Source organism: Rhinoderma darwinii, unplaced genomic scaffold, assembly GCF_050947455.1.
Source record: "Rhinoderma darwinii isolate aRhiDar2 unplaced genomic scaffold, aRhiDar2.hap1 Scaffold_941, whole genome shotgun sequence".
Classification (NCBI taxonomy): domain Eukaryota; kingdom Metazoa; phylum Chordata; class Amphibia; order Anura; family Rhinodermatidae; genus Rhinoderma; species Rhinoderma darwinii.
The window spans coordinates 107238-127915 of record NW_027464516.1 but is presented as its reverse complement, the minus strand read 5'-3'; the positions used below and the strand labels follow the sequence as shown (position 1 = coordinate 127915).

At 50.9% G+C, this 20678-nt stretch overlaps 1 protein-coding gene across 1 annotated transcript in view; it reads right to left on the bottom strand.

The window, feature by feature from the left end:
• Positions 1-17574: 17574 nt before the first annotated feature.
• Positions 17575-20678, bottom strand: part of LOC142733365 (solute carrier family 22 member 7-like) — a 44533-nt gene continuing 41429 nt past the window's right edge. The window contains exons 7-10 of the mRNA XM_075849531.1: positions 20369-20583; positions 20191-20293; positions 19482-19688; positions 17575-17590 (exon numbers count right to left, since the gene is read on the bottom strand). Coding sequence (XP_075705646.1) covers positions 17575-17590; positions 19482-19688; positions 20191-20293; positions 20369-20583 — 541 coding nt within the window. The remainder of the gene's footprint in view (positions 17591-19481; positions 19689-20190; positions 20294-20368; positions 20584-20678) is intronic.

Below are 20678 nucleotides of genomic sequence, written 5' to 3'. Positions count from 1 at the left end.
GCTATGGGGAGATTATACTGTGTGGGGGCATTATACTGTGTGGGGGCAGTTATGGGGGCATTATACTGTGTGGAGGCAGCTATGGGGACATTATACTGTGTGGAAGGCAGTTATGGGGGGCATTATACTGTGTGGGGCAGCTATGGGGACATTATATAGTGTGGGGGCAGCTATGGGGACATTATACTGTGTGGGGGCAGCTATGGGGCATTATACTGTGTGGAGGCAGCTATGGGAGCATTATACTGTGTGGGGGCAGCTATGGGGACATTATACTGTGTGGGGGCAGCTATGGGGGCATTATACTGTGTGGAGGCAGCTATGGGGACATTATACAGTGTGGAGGCAGCTATGGGGACATTATAATGTGTGGAGGCAGCTATGGGGACATTATACTGTGTGGGGCAGCTATGGGGACATTATACTGTGTGGTGGCAGCTATGGGGACATTATACTGTGTGGGGGCAGCTATGGGGACATTATACAGTGTGGAGGCACCTATGGGGACATTATACTATGTGGAGGCAGCTATGGGGGCATTATACTGTGTGGAGGCAGCTATGAGGACATTATACTGTGTGGGGGCAGCTATGGGGATATTATACTGTGTGGAGGCAGTTATGGGGGCATTATACTGTGTGGGGGCAGCTATGGGGGCATTATACTGTGTGGAGGCAGCTATGGGGACATTATACTGTGTGGGGACAGCTATGGGGACATTATACAGTGTGGGGGCCGCTATGGGGACATTATACTGTGTGGAGGCAGCTATGGGGGTATTATACTGTGTGGGGGCAGCTATGGGGACATTATACTGTGTGGTGGCATCTATGGGGGCATTATACTGTGTGGGGGCAGCTATGGGGACATTATACTGTGTGGAGGCAGCTATGGGGGCATTATACTGTGTGGAGGCAGCTATGGGGACATTATACTGTGTGGAGGCAGCTATGGGGGCATTATACTGTGTGGGGGCAGCTATGGGGACATTATACAGTGTGGAGGCAGCTATGGGGACATTATACTGTGTGGAGGCAGCTATGGGGACATTATACTGTGTGGGGGCCGCTATGGGGTATTATACGGTGTGGAGGCAGCTATGGGGGCATTATACTGTGTGGGGGCAGCTATGGGGACATTATACTGTGTGGAGGCAGCTATGGGGACATTATACTGTGTGGAGGCAGCTATGGGGGCATTATACTGTGTGGAGGCAGCTATGGGGGCATTATACTGTGTGGAGGCAGCTATGGGGACATTATACTGTGTGGAGGCAGCTATGGGGGCATTATACTGTGTGGAGGCAGCCATGGGGGCATTATACTGTGTGGGGGCAGCTATGGGACATTATACTGGGGGCAGCTATGGGGACATTATACTGTGTGGGGGCAGCTATGGGGACATTATACTGTGTGGAGGCACCTATGGGGACATTATGCTGTGTGGGGGCAGCTATGGGGACATTATACTGTGTGGAGGCAGTTATGGGGCATTATACAGTGTGGTGGCAGCTATGGGGCATTATACTGTGTGGGGGCAGTTATGGGGACATTATACTGTGTGGGGGCAGCTATGGGGACATTGTACCGTGTGGAGGCAGTTATGGGGGCATTATACTGTGTGGTGGCAGCTATGGGGGCATTATACTGTGTGGGGGCAGCTATGAGGGCATTATACTGTGTGGAGGCAGCTATGGGGAGATTATACTGTGTGGCGGCAGCTATGGGGACATTATACTGTGTGGAGGCAGCTATGGGGGCATTATACTGTGTGGGGGCAGCTATGGGGACATTATACTGTGTGGAGGCAGCTATGGGGAGATTATACTGTGTGGGGGCAGGGCATTATACTGTGTGGGGGCAGTTATGGGGGCATTATACTGTGTGGAGGCAGCTATGGGGACATTATACTGTGTGGAAGGCAGTTATGGGGGGCATTATACTGTGTGGGGCAGCTATGGGGACATTATATTGTGTGGGGGCAGCTATGGGGACATTATACTGTGTGGGGGCAGCTATGGGGCATTATACTGTGTGGAGGCAGCTATGGGAGCATTATACTGTGTGGGGGCAGCTATGGGGACATTATACTGTGTGGGGGCAGCTATGGGGGCATTATACTGTGTGGAGGCAGCTATGGGGACATTATACTGTGTGGAGGCAGCTATGGGGACATTATAATGTGTGGAGGCAGCTATGGGGACATTATACTGTGTGGGGCAGCTATGGGGACATTATACTGTGTGGTGGCAGCTATGGGGACATTATACTGTGTGGGGGCAGCTATGGGGACATTATACAGTGTGGAGGCACCTATGGGGACATTATACTGTGTGGAGGCAGCTATGGGGGCATTATACTGTGTGGAGGCAGCTATGAGGACATTATACTGTGTGGGGGCAGCTATGGGGATATTATACTGTGTGGAGGCAGTTATGGGGGCATTATACTGTGTGGGGGCAGCTATTGGGGCATTATACTGTGTGGAGGCAGCTATGGGGACATTATACTGTGTGGGGACAGCTATGGGGACATTATACAGTGTGGGGGCCGCTATGGGGACATTATACTGTGTGGAGGCAGCTATGGGGGTATTATACTGTGTGGGGGCAGCTATGGGGACATTATACTGTGTGGTGGCATCTATGGGGGCATTATACTGTGTGGGGGCAGCTATGGGGACATTATACTGTGTGGAGGCAGCTATGGGGGCATTATACTGTGTGGAGGCAGCTATGGGGACATTATACTGTGTGGAGGCAGCTATGGGGGCATTATACTGTGTGGGGGCAGCTATGGGGACATTATACAGTGTGGAGGCAGCTATGGGGACATTATACTGTGTGGAGGCAGCTATGGGGACATTATACTGTGTGGGGGCCGCTATGGGGTATTATACGGTGTGGAGGCAGCTATGGGGGCATTATACTGTGTGGGGGCAGCTATGGGGACATTATACAGTGTGGAGGCAGCTATGGGGGCATTATACTGTGTGGAGGCAGCTATGGGGAGATTATACTGTGTGGGGGCAGCTATGGGGACATTATACTGTGTGGAGGCAGTTATGGGGGCATTATACTGTGTGTGGGCAGCTATGGGGACATTATACTGTGTGGAGGCAGCTGTGGAGGCATTATACTGTGTGGAGGCAGCTATGGGGACATTATACTGTGTGGAGGCAGCTATGGGGACATTATACTGTGTGGAGGCAGCTATGGGGGCATTATACTGTGTGGAGGCAGCTATGGGGACATTATACTGTGTGGAGGCAGCTATGGGGGCATTATACTGTGTGGAGGCAGCCATGGGGGCATTATACTGTGTGGGGGCAGCTATGGGACATTATACTGGGGGCAGCTATGGGGACATTATGCTGTGTGGTGGCATCTATGGGGGCATTATACGGTGTGGGGTCAGCTATGGGGACATTATACTGTGTGGAGGCAGCTATGGGGGCATTATACTGTGTGGTGGCAGCTATGGGGACATTATACTGTGTGGAGGCAGCTATGGGGACATTATACTGTGTAGAGGCATCTATGGGGGCATTATACTGTGTAGAGGCAGCTATGGGGACATTATACGGTGTGGAGGCAGCTATGGGGACATTATACTGTGTAGAGGCAGCTATGGGGACATTATACGGTGTGGAGGCAGCTATGGGGACATTATACTGTGTAGAGGCAGCTATGGGGACATTATACTGTGGGGGGCAGCTATGGGGACATTATACTATGTGGGGGCAGCTATGGGGACATTATACTGTGGGGGGCAGCTATGGGGACATTATACTGTGTGGAGGCAGCTATGGGGACATTATACTGTGTGGGGGCAGCTATGGGACATTATACTGTGTGGAGGCAGCTATGGGGACATTATACTGTGTGGAGGCAGCTATGGGGGCATTATACTGTGTGGAGGCAGCTATGGGGGCATTATACTGTGTGGGGGCAGCTATGGGGACATTATACTGTGTGGAGGCAGCTATGGGGGCATTATACTGTGTGGGGGCAGCTATGGGGACATTATACTGTGTGGAGGCAGCTATGGGGGCATTATACCGTGTGGAGGCAGCTATGGGGCATTATACTGTGTGGGGGCAGCTATGGGGACATTATACTGTGTGGGGGCAGCTATGGGGGCATTATACTGTGTGGTGGCAGCTATGTGGACATTATACAGTGTGGGGGCAGCTATGGGGACATTATACTGTGTGGAGGCAGCTATGGGGACATTATACTGTGTGGAGGCAGCTATGGGGACATTATACTGTGTGGAGGCAGCTATGGGGACATTATACTGTGTGGAGGCAGCTATGGGGACATTATACTGTGTGGGGGCAGCTATGGGGGCATTATACTGTGTGGAGGCAGCTATGGGGACATTATACTGTGTGGAGGCAGCTATGGGGACATTATACTGTGTGGAGGCAGCTATGGGGACATTATACTGTGTGGGGGCATCTATGGGGACATTATACTGTGTGGGGGCAGCTATGGGGGCATTACACTGTGCGGTGGCATCTATGGGGGCATTATACTCTGTGGGGGCAGCAATGGGGACATTAAACTGTGTGGAGGCAGCTATGGGGACATTATACTGTGTGGGGGCAGCTATGGGGACATTATACTGTGTGGAGGCAGCTATGGGGACATTATACTGTGTGGAGGCAGCTATGGGGACATTATACTGTGTGGAGGCAGCTATGGGGACATTATACTGTGTGGGGGCAGCTATGGGGGCATTATACTGTGTGGAGGCAGCTATGCGGGCATTATACTGTGTGGAGGCAGCTATGGGGACATTATACTGTGTGGGGGCAGCTATGGGGACATTATACTGTGTGGAGGCAGCTATGGGGGTATTATACTGTGTGGGGGCAGCTATGGGGACATTATACTGTGTGGAGGCAGCTATGGGGACATTATACTGTGTGGAGGCAGCTATGGGGGCATTATACTGTGTGGAGGCAGCTATGGGGACATTATACTGTGTGGAGGCAGCTATGGGGACATTATACTGTGTGGGGGCAGCTATGGGGACATTATACTGTGTGGAGGCAGCTATGGGGACATTATACTGTGTGGAGGCAGCTATGGGGACATTATACTGTGTGGAGGCAGCTATGAGGACATTATACTGTGCGGTGGCATCTATGGGGACATTATACTGTGTGGAGGCAGCTATGGGGACATTATACTGTGTGGAGGCAGCTATGGGGACATTATACTGTGTGGGGGCAGCTATGGGGACATTATACAGTGTGGGGGCCGCTATGGGGACATTATACTGTGTGGAGGCAGCTATGGGGGTATTAAACTGTGTGGGGGCAGCTATGGGGGCATTATACTGTGTGGGGGCAGCTATGGGGACATTATAATGTGTGGGGGCAGCTATGGGGACATTATACTGTGTGGTGGCAGCTATGGGGGCATTATACTGTGTGGAGGCAGCTATGGGGACATTATACTGTGTGGGGGCAGCTATGGGGACATTATACTGTGTGGAGGCAGCTATGGGGACATTATACTGTGTGGGGGCAGCTATGGGGGCATTATACTGTGTGGGGGCAGCTATGGGGACATTATACTGTGTGGAGGCAGCTATGGGGGCATTATACTGTGTGGAGGCAGCTATGGGGACATTATACTGTGTGGGGGCAGCTATGGGGACATTATACGGTGTGGAGGCAGCTATGGGGACATTATACTGTGTGGGGGCAGCTATGGGGACATTATACTGTGTGGGGGCAGCTATGGGGACATTATACTGTGCGGTGGCATCTATGGGGACATTATACTGTGTGGAGGCAGCTATGGGGACATTATACTGTGTGGAGGTAGCTATGGGGACATTATACTGTGTGGGGGCAGCTATGGGGACATTATACTGTGTGGGGGCAGCTATGGGGGCATTATACTGTGTGGAGGCAGCTATGGGGGCATTATACTGTGTGGGGGCAGCTATGGGGGAATTATACTGTGTGGAGGCAGCTATGGGGACATTATACTGTGTGGAGGCAGCTATGGGGACATTATACTGTGTGGGGGCAGCTATGGGGACATTATACTGTGTGGGGGCAGCTATGGGGGATTATACTGTGCGGGCTGAAGGGTGGGGTTAGAGGCATGGCATCGGTTGTCCCTCTTGGCAATACTTGTTGGGGGCTATGCTATGCTGACGGTACCACCGGTGAATACAATCTATTGCTCCCTGTTATCATCCATTTCTTGCTGGTTTGATGGTGGCGGCAGTTTTTGAGTGACCGGAACTGCAGAAACCTCCTCCCTGTAACCAATACTTTCCTCCAAAACCGTCATAAATCGCAGCAGAATAGCCGCCCCGTGTGTTCACTGCAGATCATTGCGACCTCTCCAGTGATGGGTATGTGGGGTGCGGGGAGACTCGGGGGATTCCTCTGATCATGGACAGGACGGCTGCTGCGATATGTGAGGAGCCACCTCATCTGCCTCTGGATTGTGACGTTCCGGATTATGTAGCAGAGCTGAGCGGCTGGAAATCCTAAACGTATATAATGCAGAGTTATATATCAGGTCACCAGGTCTGAACATGACAGGAAGCGCAAATCATAAACTTCACGCTCAGGCCTCACATCCATAATCAGCGCCCCCGGAAATCAGGACACGCTCCGACTACACCCCTCGGGTCAGGACAGATCATAAATTCCAATGACAGAAAATACCTCCACATGTCTCAGCATGAAGTCAAAAACGTCCAGCGGAACCGTACAAGCCCCGTCCAGACCTATAACAGCCCAGTCCAGACCTATAACCGCCCCGTCCACATCTATAACCGCCCCGTCCAGACCTATAACCGCCCCGTCCAGATCTATAACCGCCCCGTCCAGACCTATAACCGCCCCGTCCAGACCTATAACCGCCCCGTCCAGATCTATAACCGCCCCGTCCATACCTATAACCGCCCCGTCCAGATCTACAACCGCCCCGTCCAGACCTATAACCGCCCCGTCCAGACCTATAACCGCCCCGTCCAGATCTATAACAGCCCAGTCCAGACCTATAACAGCCCAGTCCAGACCTATAACAGCCCAGTCCAGACCTATAACCGCCCCGTCCAGACCTATAACCGCCCCGTCCAGACCTATAACCGCCCCGTCCAGACCTATAACCGCCCCGTCCAGACCTATAACAGCCCAGTCCAGACCTATAACCGCCCCGTCCAGACCTATAACCGCCCCGTCCAGACCTATAACAGCCCAGTCCAGACCTATAACCGCCCCGTCCAGACCTATAACCGCCCCGTCCAGACCTATAACCGCCCCGTCCAGACCTATAACCACCCCGTCCAGACCTATAACAGCCCAGTCCAGACCTATAACCGCCCCGACAAGACCTATAACCGCCCCGTCCAGATCTATAATCGCCCCGTCCAGACCTATAACAGCCCAGTCCAGACCTATAACAGCCCAGTCCAGACCTATAACCGCCCCGTCCAGACCTATAACCGCCCCGTCCAGACCTATAACCGCCCCGTCCAGACCTATAACCGCCCCGTCCAGACCTATAACCGCCCCGTCCAGACCTATAACCGCCCCGTCCAGATCTATAACCGCCCCGTCCAGACCTATAACCGCCCCGTCCAGACCTATAACCGCCCCGTCCAGACCTATAACCGCCCCGTCCAGACCTATAACCGCCCCGTCCAGATCTATAACCGCCCCATCCATACCTATAACCGCCCCATCCATACCTATAACCGCCCCGTCCAGACCTATAACCGCCCTGTCCAGACCTATAACCGCCCCGACAAGACCTATAACCGCCCCGTCCAGATCTATAACCGCCCCGTCCAGACCTATAACAGCCCAGTCCAGACCTATAACAGCCCAGTCCAGACCTATAACCGCCCCGTCCAGATCTATAACCGCCCCGTCCAGACCTATAACCGCCCCGTCCAGATCTATAACCGCCCCGTCCAGACCTATAACCGCCCCGTCCAGACCTATAACCGCCCCGTCCAGATCTATAACCGCCCCGTCCAGACCTATAACCGCCCCGTCCAGACCTATAACCGCCCCGTCCAGACCTATAACCGCCCCGTCCAGATCTATAACCGCCCCATCCATACCTATAACCGCCCCATCCATACCTATAACCGCCCCGTCCAGACCTATAACCGCCCCGTCCAGACCTATAACCGCCCCGTCCAGATCTATAACCGCCCCATCCATACCTATAACCGCCCCGTCCAGATCTACAACCGCCCCGTCCAGAACTATAACCGCCCCGTCCAGACCTATAACAGCCCAGTCCAGACCTATAACCGCCCCGTCCAGATCTATAACCGCCCCATCCATACCTATAACCGCCCCGTCCAGACCTATAACCGCCCCGTCCAGACCTATAACCGCCCCGTCCAGATCTATAACCGCCCCATCCATACCTATAACCGCCCCGTCCAGATCTACAACCGCCCCGTCCAGAACTATAACCGCCCCGTCCAGACCTATAACCGCCCCGTCCAGACCTATAACCGCCCCGTCCAGACCTATAACCGCCCCGTCCAGACCTATAACAGCCCAGTCCAGACCTATAACAGCCCAGTCCAGACCTATAACAGCCCAGTCCAGACCTATAACCGCCCCGTCCAGACCTATAACCGCCCCGTCCAGACCTATAACCGCCCCGTCCAGACCTATAACCGCCCCGTCCAGACCTATAACCGCCCCGTCCAGACCTATAACCGCCCCGTCCAGACCTATAACAGCCCAGTCCAGACTTATAACCGCCCCGTCCAGACTTATAACCGCCCCGTCCAGATCTATAACCGCCCCGTCCAGACCTATAACCGCCCCGTCCAGACCTATAACCGCCCCGTCCAGACCTATAACAGCCCAGTCCAGACCTATAACCGCCCCGTCCACATCTATAACCGCCCCGTCCAGATCTATAACCGCCCCGTCCAGACCTATAACCGCCCCGTCCAGACCTATAACCGCCCCGTCCAGACCTATAACCGCCCCGTCCAGACCTATAACCGCCCCGTCCATACCTATAACCGCCCTGTCCAGATCTACAACCGCCCCGTCCAGAACTATAACCGCCCCGTCCAGATCTATAACCGCCCCGTCCAGACCTATAACCGCCCCGTCCAGAACTATAACCGCCCCGTCCAGACCTATAACCGCCCCGTCCAGACCTATAACCGCCCCGTCCAGACCTATAACCGCCCCGTCCAGACCTATAACCGCCCCGTCCAGACCTATAACCGCCCCGTCCAGACCTATAACCGCCCCGTCCAGATCTATAACCGCCCCGTCCAGATCTTAAACCGCCCCGTCCAGACCTATAACCGCCACGTCCAGACCTATAACCGCCCCGTCCAGACCTATAACCGCCCCGTCCAGATCTATAACCGCCCCGTCCAGACCTATAACCGCCCCGTCCCGATCTATAACCGCCCAGTCCAGATCTATAACCGCCCCGTCCAGACCTATAACCGCCCCGTCCAGATCTATAACCGCCCCGTCCAGACCTATAACCGCCCCGTCCAGATCTATAACCGCCCCGTCCAGATCTATAACCGCCCCGTCCAGATCTATAACTGCCCCGTCCAGACCTATAACCGCCCCGTCCAGACCTATAACCGCCCAGTCCAGATCTATAACCACCCAGTCCAGATCTATAACCGCCCCGTCCAGACCTATATCCGCCCCGTCCAGATCTATAACCGCCCAGTCCAGATCTATAACCGCCCCGTCCAGACCTATAACCGCCCCGTCAAGATCTATAACCGCCCCGTCAAGATCTATAACCGCCCCGTCAAGACCTATAACTGCCCCGTCCAGACCTATAACTGCCCCGTCCAGACCTATAACCGCCCCGTCCAGACCTATAACCGCGCAGTCCAGATCTATAACCGCCCAGTCCAGATCTATAACCGCCCAGTCCAGATCTATAACTGCCCCGTCCAGACCTATATCCGCCCCGTCCAGACCTATATCCGCCCCGTCCAGATCTATTACCGCCCCGTCCAGATCTATAACCGCCCCGTCCAGATCTATAACCGTCCCGTCCAGACCTATAACCGCCCTGTCCAGATCTATAACCGCCCCGTCCAGACCTATAACCGCCCCATCCAGATCTATAACCGCCCCGTCCAGACATATATAGCACTGTCCTAGTGTAATGTTCTGGCATTTAGGGGTTCAGCAGTGATTGTGGGTGTATGATTTTACAGGGGGCTATAATTCTGGGGTGTAGGGTGTCACTGGGGGCTGTGATTGTGAGGTGTCACTGGGGGCTGTGATTGTTGGGTGTCACAGGGGGCTGTGATTGTGGGGTGTCACTGGAGGCTGTGATTGTGGGGTGTCACTGGGGGGCAGTAATGACTACAGACATTTAGTATGAGGCGATTTATTTATATCCACAAGTCCAGCTTTCTGTGGAGAGTGTTCAGTGGACCAGCTGGTTATTCTGAGGCGATGCTGGTTCCTCTGCCCGGAGTGGGTCGGAGTTTTGGTTCTGTGGTGCTTGGCCATTCCCATTAGAAAAGACTTTTGTCACCCGCGGAAGATTCACAACTCTGCAAAAAAATAAAATAAAAAGAATTACAAGCAGCATGGACCTTACAGCAGCCATAAAGTGAGGACACATTGACTTGGTTATTGGGTAATGATGGGTCGGGGCCCCTACTCAGCTGGTCCAGGTCCCTGCAAATCAAACACTGTACTTCTATCCCGGGAGAGGTCCAAGCGGGAGACACAACACCAGCGAGAGACCCAAGATATTAAAGCTTTCCTCTAGGCTCCATTACCACCTCCACCACCCAAGACCACCAGGAATGTCTCTTTTAACCCCTCCACCTCCCAAGATCACTAGGAATGTCTCCATTACCACCTCCACCTCCCAAGATCACCAGGAATGTCTCCATTACCACCTCCACCACCCAAGATCACCAGGAATGTCTCCATTACCACCTCCACCACCCAAGATCACCAGGAATGTCTCTTTTAACCCCTCCACCTCCCAAGATCACTAGGAATGTCTCCATTACCACCTCCACCACCCAAGATCACCAGGAATGTCTCCATTACCACCTCCACCACCCAAGATCACCAGGAATGCCGGTTGTGATGGTGCATTATGTGTGGTTTATTGTGAGTCCTCAGCAGAGAGGGATGACTCTGTATTGAGGTACTATAGGTCGTGTCTCCAGCCTATGGACAATCAGACGAGTCAGAGGTGAAGTCCACAAGACATAAAGTGTTCTCATTGTCTGGGCTCCACAGGGGGTCATCAGGAGGCATCACAGTTATATTCAGCTCAGGTGCAGACCAGCAAACAAAGGTGATCTAATTATCTTCCCCATTGTGTCCTCATCCCGGCTGTGGCAATACACATAATAGAACAAAGGACCATAACTCACTTACAGACAGTAGATATAGAAACTAAAGCCATTATAATGATGGTGACTAGAAACTGCCAAGATGTTCCTCCCCCTGAGTGGATATAAGGGCTTGTCCTGGGGAGGATGGAGATCTTCTGGATTTAGACCTGAAGGAGAGCTGAAGCTGAGGCCAGCACTCTGAAGATGTTCCTGTGACTACCTTATTTTGTGGACTGTGTGTTGTTCCTGCATTGAACGTGACTTGTTCTGTCAACATTGGATGAAATAAACCCTGTTGGAGTTGCCCTGTCGTCTCTGGCTCTGTTGATCGTGTATTAACGTAACGAACCCCATGACAACTGGTGTCAGAAGTGGGATCAACAGAGTGCAGGAGAGATGGACAGAGGTCTGAACACCAGGATGTCTATCGTGAGGAGAGCAATTGTGTTTTACCAGGAGGCAATGGACTGCCTTGGACCAAAGGTTACAGAAGACATTGAATGTTGGGCTTGGGATAAGTCTCTGACTATGGCAAGGAAGGAACAAGTTCTTGTGCGAGCTCGGGAGTTGCACCAGGAGACCATGGATGCTCTGGGATGTTTGGCCTCCAACGATGATAAGTTCTGGGACTGGGACTGGAATTGGTGTCTGGCAACAGCGGAGCGAGAGGTGCCGCAAACATGGTGTGAACGGCCAGCACAGTGTTATAAGGATTGTGCTGCTGCTCCAGGCTCTGATCGCTACAGATCTCCAGAGAAAGCTCCAGAGTGTCCTGAGGTGAGTGATGTGACGTCTGTGGGCAGCTTATACCATAAGACATGGGAGCACCAGGAGGAAGTAAAGGATTCTGGGCTTGATTCAGGACCGGAAGGAGTGCATACAGGGGATGTCAATGTATCTGCAGAAACGGGTCCTGTGGATGATGAAGATGCAGGAGATGTGGCTAGCACTGGTGTGGATGATGAGGACACAGGCGATATAACTAGCACTGGACCTCCTGAAACCTTTGGCACTGAGATCACCAGTGCCAGTTCTGAAAGCCCAACTGAGGTTAAGTCACACGATACAGCCCCACTAGTGAGCAATGATGTTTGTGCTTCTCCTGGCGATGTGTTTCCTGCATTCCCTTCACCCCAGGATTTCCAAGAGGTTGAGGAATCCAGCTGTATTATTACCTTGAGGTCTGATTTGTCTTTGTCCAGTGATGTTGTGGATATTACGGTCAGTATGGCCTCTCCAAGTGCACAGTCTTCCAACATGGATGAGGATGACACTGGAGTGTCAGCGAGTTCTATGGTGGAAGGAGTGTTGGAGGAGCAAGGCTGCGAAGGACAACAAGACACTGGTCCCAACAGCAGTGATGACCTTCATGATGGTGAGACTTCAGACCCTTTTCAAATATGCCCATGGCCCTTGTTTTCTCAAACCGATTGGACTTCTATCTCCCCATCTTCTGCCACCAACTTCTCTGGACTCACTACAATTCTGAACAGTGACTGTATTTTCTGGAATGATCTTTGCCTGGGTGATGGGTCAGATAGCCGGCCAGCATTACCCAATATATGGTGGTGGGATGCACTGGGGAGGAAAGTGTCTGGATGGGAGATTCGGAGCCTGCAGAAACCTGTAAACTGGATAAAAGGTCCCAAGAAACCTCCAGACCCCAGAGACTCCATCTCACGAGCTGGACTGTCCTGGAGGCCACCGGATCAGCTCTTTCAAAGCGAACAGATGACGTGGAACTTTTGTGGAAGTGTCTTGAACTTCGTGGTTGTGTTTCCAGACATTGCTCTTGGCCCCGGATGTACATGTGCACTGGACTTTCTTTACAGCCTGTGGACTGTTCTTATTGAACTGTAATAAGTGGTTTATGAGTGAGGTGGCCAGCGGCCTGTGTAGGCCACATGGCCAGCTCACTTATTATATGAGGGGAGAGGTTGTGATGGTGCATTATGTGTGGTTTATTGTGAGTCCTCAGCAGAGAGGGATGACTCTGTATTGAGGTACTATAGGTCGTGTCTCCAGCCTATGGACAATCAGACGAGTCAGAGGTGAAGTCCACAAGACATAAAGTGTTCTCATTGTCTGGGCTCCACAGGGGGTCATCAGGAGGCATCACAGTTATATTCAGCTCAGGTGCAGACCAGCAAACAAAGGTGATCTAATTATCTTCCCCATTGTGTCCTCATCCCGGCTGTGGCAATACACATAATAGAACAAAGGACCATAACTCACTTACAGACAGTAGATATAGAAACTAAAGCCATTATAATGATGGTGACTAGAAACTGCCAAGATGTTCCTCCCCCTGAGTGGATATAAGGGCTTGTCCTGGGGAGGATGGAGATCTTCTGGATTTAGACCTGAAGGAGAGCTGAAGCTGAGGCCAGCACTCTGAAGATGTTCCTGTGACTACCTTATTTTGTGGACTGTGTGTTGTTCCTGCATTGAACGTGACTTGTTCTGTCAACATTGGATGAAATAAACCCTGTTGGAGTTGCCCTGTCGTCTCTGGCTCTGTTGATCGTGTATTAACGTAACGAACCCCATGACACCTCTTTTAACCCCTCCACCTCCCAAGATCACTAGGAATGTCTCCATTAAACCCTCCACCAACCTAGACCCCCAGGAATTTCACCAATAACCCCTCCACCCCCCAAGACCAGCAGAAATGCCGCCATTAACACCTTAACTACTCTAAACCACTAGGAATGTCTCATTTAAAGGCTATGTTCACCTGAAATCATTGAAAAAAAATAAAACTGTATAAGTGTGATTGGTGCAACTTTCAAAATAATTTTTATTTTTTGAGCTACAGCTGCTTTGTGTCCTGTATATAGAACAGCTGTATCTTGCGCTGTATCCGTCTGGTCCTGTGGGCCTTTGACATGGAGGATCCATCTGGTCTCGATCACATCTACGTTATGAACAGTCAGTGACCCGTCGACAATGAACCCGTTGTTCCCGCGGACCTGAGGGTTATAGGATTCAGTGCAAGTAACTACAAACTGCACTATATACAGGACGCAAAGCAGCTGTAGCTCAAAAAGTAAAAATAATTTGGAAAGTTGCACCAATCACACGGACTGACCTGTTTATTAAAAAAAAATAAAAAAATGATTTCAAAGGTGAACATATCCTTTAACCTTTTGACAACCAGACATTTTTGCATTAATCACTTCACTATCAAGGATATTTGGAATGAACTGGAGGGAGCTGCTCAAGTTCTAGTCTTATGGAGGGGTGCTGACATTTTGGCCAGTTACAGCTGGGTGTTGAGTTGGTTTCACTGGTTTGCAGTGTTTGCTGCCGGGATCACATTACGCTGTAAAACATCAGTTCATTGTAGATGAAGAGTCACCGACAGGACGAAATATTGAGAAAGAAAACCTCAAAAAGTGAAGAATTCCTTTTAATCCTCGGCTAAACTCGCTGGAGGTAACAGCCACATGTGCTATTCTCTCCTCTTCACCACCCCCCCCCCTTTATTGGTGTAGGTAGTATTGTTGAAGGTTGTGGTAGTTGTGTAGGGAGTAGTGGTCTTAATGGTGGTGGTAGTGTCAGGGATCATTACCATGTATATTGTTTGCAAAAATATTATCCTTACATATATATGTATATATATCAGTATATTACACAAAGAACTGGAATGTAGCAAAATGGACCATGTATCAGGGGCACGCCTATAGAGACACCGCCCCTGGAATGCAAGAGGAGTGTACAGAAGAACTTACAGCTGAGGAGCCAATGGGGCTTAAGCACGTCCCACATCTCTAGGGAGGAGATTGTGATTATTTTCTTTGTTCAAATAAAGTTTAGTTCTGACTTCCTACTTGACTGAGGGAGGATATCTACCAACTTGTCTGCCTGGTATATTTTCTCCATGCATGCCCTCAGATTCCAACTTACGGTGGTGGTTATTCGGTGTGAAATAACAGGGAAAATGAAGTTTGCCCTGACAGTAGTAGTTGTACAGGGTGTAATGGTGTAGATAGTGGTATTAATGGTGGTGGTGGTAGTAGTAATGGTGGTGGTGGTGGTAGTAGTAGTAATGGTAGTGGTAGCAGTAATGGTGGTGGTGGCAGTAGTAATCGTGGTGGTGGCAGTAGTAAGGGTGGTGGTAGTAGTAAGGGTGGTGGTGACTGCTTTATTCTAATTTATGTGCTAGAGTTGGCAGAAAAAAATGGTCACTTCTCTAGAACTCATCTTCTGTAAGTTTTTCCACACTGATGATGTTGCCTGACTAACACTGACACACTGCCTGCCTATCCCTACCTAACACTGACATACTGGTAGGCAGGCAGTGTGTTATTGTTAGGTAGGGGTAGGCAGGCAGTGTATTAGTTAGGGGTAGGCAGGCAGTGTGTTATTGTTAGGTAGGGGTAGGCAGGCAGTGTGTTAGTGTTAGGTAGGGGTAGGCAGGCAGTGTGTTAGTGTTGGGTAGGGGTAGACAGGCAGTGTGTCAGTGTTAGGTAGGGATAGGCAGGCAGTGTGTCAGTGTTGGGTAGGGGTAGACAGGCAGTGTGTCAGTGTTAGGTAGGGATAGGCAGGCAGTGTGTCAGTGTTGGGTAGGGGTAGACAGGCAGTGTGTCAGTGTTAGGTAGGGATAGGCAGGCAGTGTGTCAGTGTTGGGTAGGGGTAGACAGGCAGTGTGTCAGTGTTAGGTAGGGATAGGCAGGCAGTGTGTCAGTGTTAGGTAGGGATAGGCAGGCTATGTGTCAGTGTTAGGTAGGGGTAGGCAGGCAGTGTGTCAGTGTTAGGTTGGGGTAGGCAGGCAGTGTGTTATTGTTAGGTAGGGGTAGGCAGGCATTGTGTCAGTGTTAGGTAGGTGGTGTCAGTGTTAGGGGTAGGCAGGCAGTGTGACAGTGTTAGGGGTAGGCAGGCAGTGTGACAGTGTTAGGGGTAGGCAGGCAGTGTGTCAGTGTTAGGGGTAGGCAGGCAGTGTGACAGTGTTATTGGTAGGCAGGCAGTGTGACAGTGTTAGGGGTAGGCAGGCAGTGTGACAGTGTTAGGGGTAGGCAGGCATTGTGTCAGTGTTAGGGGTAGGCAGGCAGTGTGTCAGTGTTAGGGGTAGGCAGGCAGTGTGACAGTGTTATTGGTAGGCAGGCAGTGTGACAGTGTTAGGGGTAGGCAGGCAGTGTGTCAGTGTTAGGGGTAGGCAGGCAGTGTGACAGTGTTATTGGTAGGCAGGCAGTGTGACAGTGTTAGGGGTAGGCAGGCAGTGTGACAGTGTTAGGGGTAGGCAGGCAGTGTGTCAGTGTTAGGGGTAGGCAGGCAGTGTGACAGTGTTATTGGTAGGCAGGCAGTGTGACAGTGTTAGGGGTAGGCAGGCAGTGTGACAGTGTTAGGGGTAGGCAGGCATTGTGTCAGTGTTAGGGGTAGGCAGGCAGTGTGTCAGTGTTAGGGGTAGGCAGGCAGTGTGACAGTGTTATTGGTAGGCAGGCAGTGTGACAGTGTTAGGGGTAGGCAGGCAGTGTGACAGTGTTATTGGTAGGCAGGCAGTGTGACAGTGTTAGGGGTAGGCAGGCAGTGTGACAGTGTTAGGGGTAGGCAGGCAGTGTGACAGTGTTAGGGGTAGGCAGGCAGTGTGACAGTGTTATTGGTAGGCAGGCAGTGTGTCAGTGTTAGGTAGGGGTAGGCAGACATTGTGTCAGTGTTAGGCAGGTGGTGTCAGTGTTAGGGGTAGGCAGGCAGTGTGACAGTGTTAGGTAGAAATAAAAACAAAAAACACGGCGCCACATAGTGCAGGTCAATCGGGTTAGGTAAACTACCGGTAGTAATATATTATGCTCACCAGGTAATACTTGGATAAAGTAATAGAAAAGGTGATCTGTAAGAAAACCCGCAAGTGCTGCTGCCGGGATCCAAATCGGTAAACCATACGGTCAACGCTTGATGAGATAAAGGAGGAAAGGTAGAAAAGGGAGGATCTTGCAAGGCGCTGCTGCGTGGCTGTTGGAATATACTGGCGGTGGTAGATGAAATGATCTGAAAAATATCTGTTTATTGTAAAACAATAGTGGCTACGCGTTTCAATGCTGTACCAGCGTCTTCCTCAGGCCGTTAACATTCCATACAAAGAATGCTTCTTATATATCAGCGGGAATTTGGGTTCACAGGAAGAAAAAAGCCGCCAAGAGGAGAAAGGTCAAAGTGTGACCGTGACGTCATGAACAGCATTTGTGATAAGAAATTTTAAAACAAGTTAGTTTTCATCAAATCTAAAAGAAAGAATGACAGTCAATACAATACCTTATAAAAAATGATAGAAACGAAATCAGGTTGTAAAAGAAGGTAACAATTATACACGATTCGAAAAGTGACCAGACAGGAGATGGATAGAAAAGCATACGTTACGTCTATACTTGTAGAAATCCATTTGTAGCAGCGCGTCTTGTGCCGTCATGTTCTTTATCACAACATATTGAAGTCCAAGCAGAGGAGCCGAATCAAATGAGCTGTAGTTCAATATGTTGTGATAAAGAACATGACGGCACAAGACGCGCTGCTACAAATGGATTTCTACAAGTATAGACGTAACGTATGCTTTTCTATCCATCTCCTGTCTGGTCACTTTTCGAATCGTGTATAATTGTTACCTTCTTTTACAACCTGATTTCGTTTCTATCATTTTTTATAAGGTATTGTATTGACTGTCATTCTTTCTTTTAGATTTGATGAAAACTAACTTGTTTTAAAATTTCTTATCACAAATGCTGTTCATGACGTCACGGTCACACTTTGACCTTTCTCCTCTTGGCGGCTTTTTTCTTCCTGTGAACCCAAATACCCGCTGATATATAAGAAGCATTCTTTGTATGGAATGTTAACGGCCTGAGGAAGACGCTGGTACAGCATTGAAACGCGTAGCCACTATTGTTTTACAATAAACAGATATTTTTCATATCATTTCGTCTACCACCGCCAGTATATTCCAACAGCCACGCAGCAGCGCCTTGCAAGATCCTCCCTTTTCTACCTTTCCTCCTTTATCTCAGTGATAGGCAGGGGTAGGCAGGAGGTGTGTCAGTGGTAGGAGTAGGCAGGCAGTGTGTCAGTGGTAGGCAGGGGTAGGCAGGCAGTGTGTCAGTGTTAGGTAGGGATAGGCAGGGGTAGGCAGGCAGTGTGTCAGTGGTAGGAGTAGGCAGGCAGTGTGTCAGTGGTAGGCAGGGATAGGCAGGAAGAGGCAGGCAGTGTGTCAGTGGTAGGCAGGGATAGGCAGGAGTAGGCAGGCAGTGTGTCTGTGTTAGGTAGGGATAGGCAGGGGTAGGCAGGCAGTGTGTCAGTGGTAGGAGTAGGCAGGCAGTGTGTCAGTGGTAGGCAGGGATAGGCAGGAGTAGGCAGGCAGTGTGTCAGTGGTAGGTAGGGATAGGCAGGAGTAGGCAGGCAGTGTGTCAGTGGTAGGTAAGGATAGGCAGGAGTAGGCAGGCAGTGTGTCAGTGGTAGGTAGGAGTAGGCAGGGGTAGGCAGGCAGTGTGTCAGTGTTAGGCAGGGGTAGGCAGGCAGTGTGTCAGTGTTAGGCAGAGGTAGGCAGGCAGTGTGTCAATGTTAGGCAGGGGTAGGCAGGCAGTGTGTCAGTGGTAGGCAGGCAGTGTGTCAATGTTAGGCAGGGGTAGGCAGGCAGTGTGTCAGTGGTAGGTAGGGATAGGCAGGAGTAGGCAGGCAGTGTGTCAGTGGTAAGCAGGGGTAGGCAGGCAGTGTGTCAGTGTTAGGCAGGGGTAGGCAGTCAGTGTGTCAGTGTTAGGCAGCCAATTGTGCCTGCCTTCCCCTGCCTAACACTGACACACTGCCTGCCTATTCCTATGTAACGGCTCAGACACACGTGGCTTTTTGCCACCACTGGTGATACTGGGAAAGTTCGCTATTCACTGATTCTCAACAACACACAATACATTTCACTCTTCTCACTTTTTCATTGTTTTGCGCCTGTAAGGGAACAGCACCAGTCACTGCGGCCGAGAAATCTCTTCCCATCTGGCTGGATTATAATGTACAGGTCACCCGAGTGATATCTCAGAAACCGAGCAGAGGCTTCCCTCCATGATATCCATATGCTCTAGTAAAAAATGTGGCCAGCGGTTGTCCCTCTATTAATTTCATCATATACGTTACCCGTTCAGCTCCACCTCCTGGATTGTCTCTCGTAACTGGATATTACGCGTCTCCGTTAAGAAGAAAGCGGCAGCGCCGGACACCAATGACATGCAGCTGAACACCACCGAGGGCAAGAGCGTCCAGAAGTCATCCAGCAAGATGACCAGAGGAGCCATAGAACTGCCCAGTCTGGTCATGAAGGAGCAGAAGCCCAAGCCGGTCTGTCTGTGGAAATGAGAGGACAACCTGTTAATGGTGGGTCATCAGAATGTAGTTGGTATAACAACCCCCAACATCAACAACAGACGCCCCTTCCGGCAGAAGTCTAAAAAACGTGTCCATAAGGAACAAAGGAGTCCAACATGGATGCCGGGGACCAGTCTGTAGAGACCAGATACAATCACATGGAGCTTCATGGCAGCAGTAGTAACGTCACACTGGAGTATGTACATGAGATTAGAAGAAAATGGAGGTTTTCTTCTAGAAACAGCGCCCCTTCTGTTCATGGATGTCTCTGGTATTATAGATAAGACCCACTTACATGAATACCAGATACATGGTCAAGAGTGGCTCCGATTCGAAACGATCCAACATCATTAGATAATTCAACATGAGCCCGCAATAAACAAGTCATGCCACATTGGTGGAGGATGGGTAAACCTTGAGAACGCGCCTTCAAAGTCTGTGCAGAGGTCCCATAATAATAGAAATAATGGAGGTCACACACCTGAGGACGGTCGGATACAACTCTGCCGTAAAGAGGAACGCTGTGGTAAACGCTGCTTCCGAAAAGCCTTTCCCCAGGATGGCCACCACGGAGCGCCAATGTCCTGACACCAATGACAGGAAAGGTTAGAGGGGTTACAGTCGGGTTAACTGATGAGAGGTGATAGTAGTGGGGTTACCTGGAGGTGTAAGGCATGTCAGTCCTATGCAAGCCGCAGTGATAATCAGGGACCCTCCTTGGCATCGTTTACGCCCAATGCGATCCAGCAGGAGGTAGACCCCAACCTTTGCTGGGATCTCTATGGCACCAAAGATGAAATGAGTGAGGAATGGACTGAGGCTGAATCCAGTGACATGGAAGCTGATGCCATAATAACTGAAGGCCACACCAAACCTACGAGAAGATGAGACGTTACCAACAAGCCACCAGGCGGCGCAGGTCACATGATACACACTGAACCACGTATCTTCTGAGCAGGTGAAGGGACA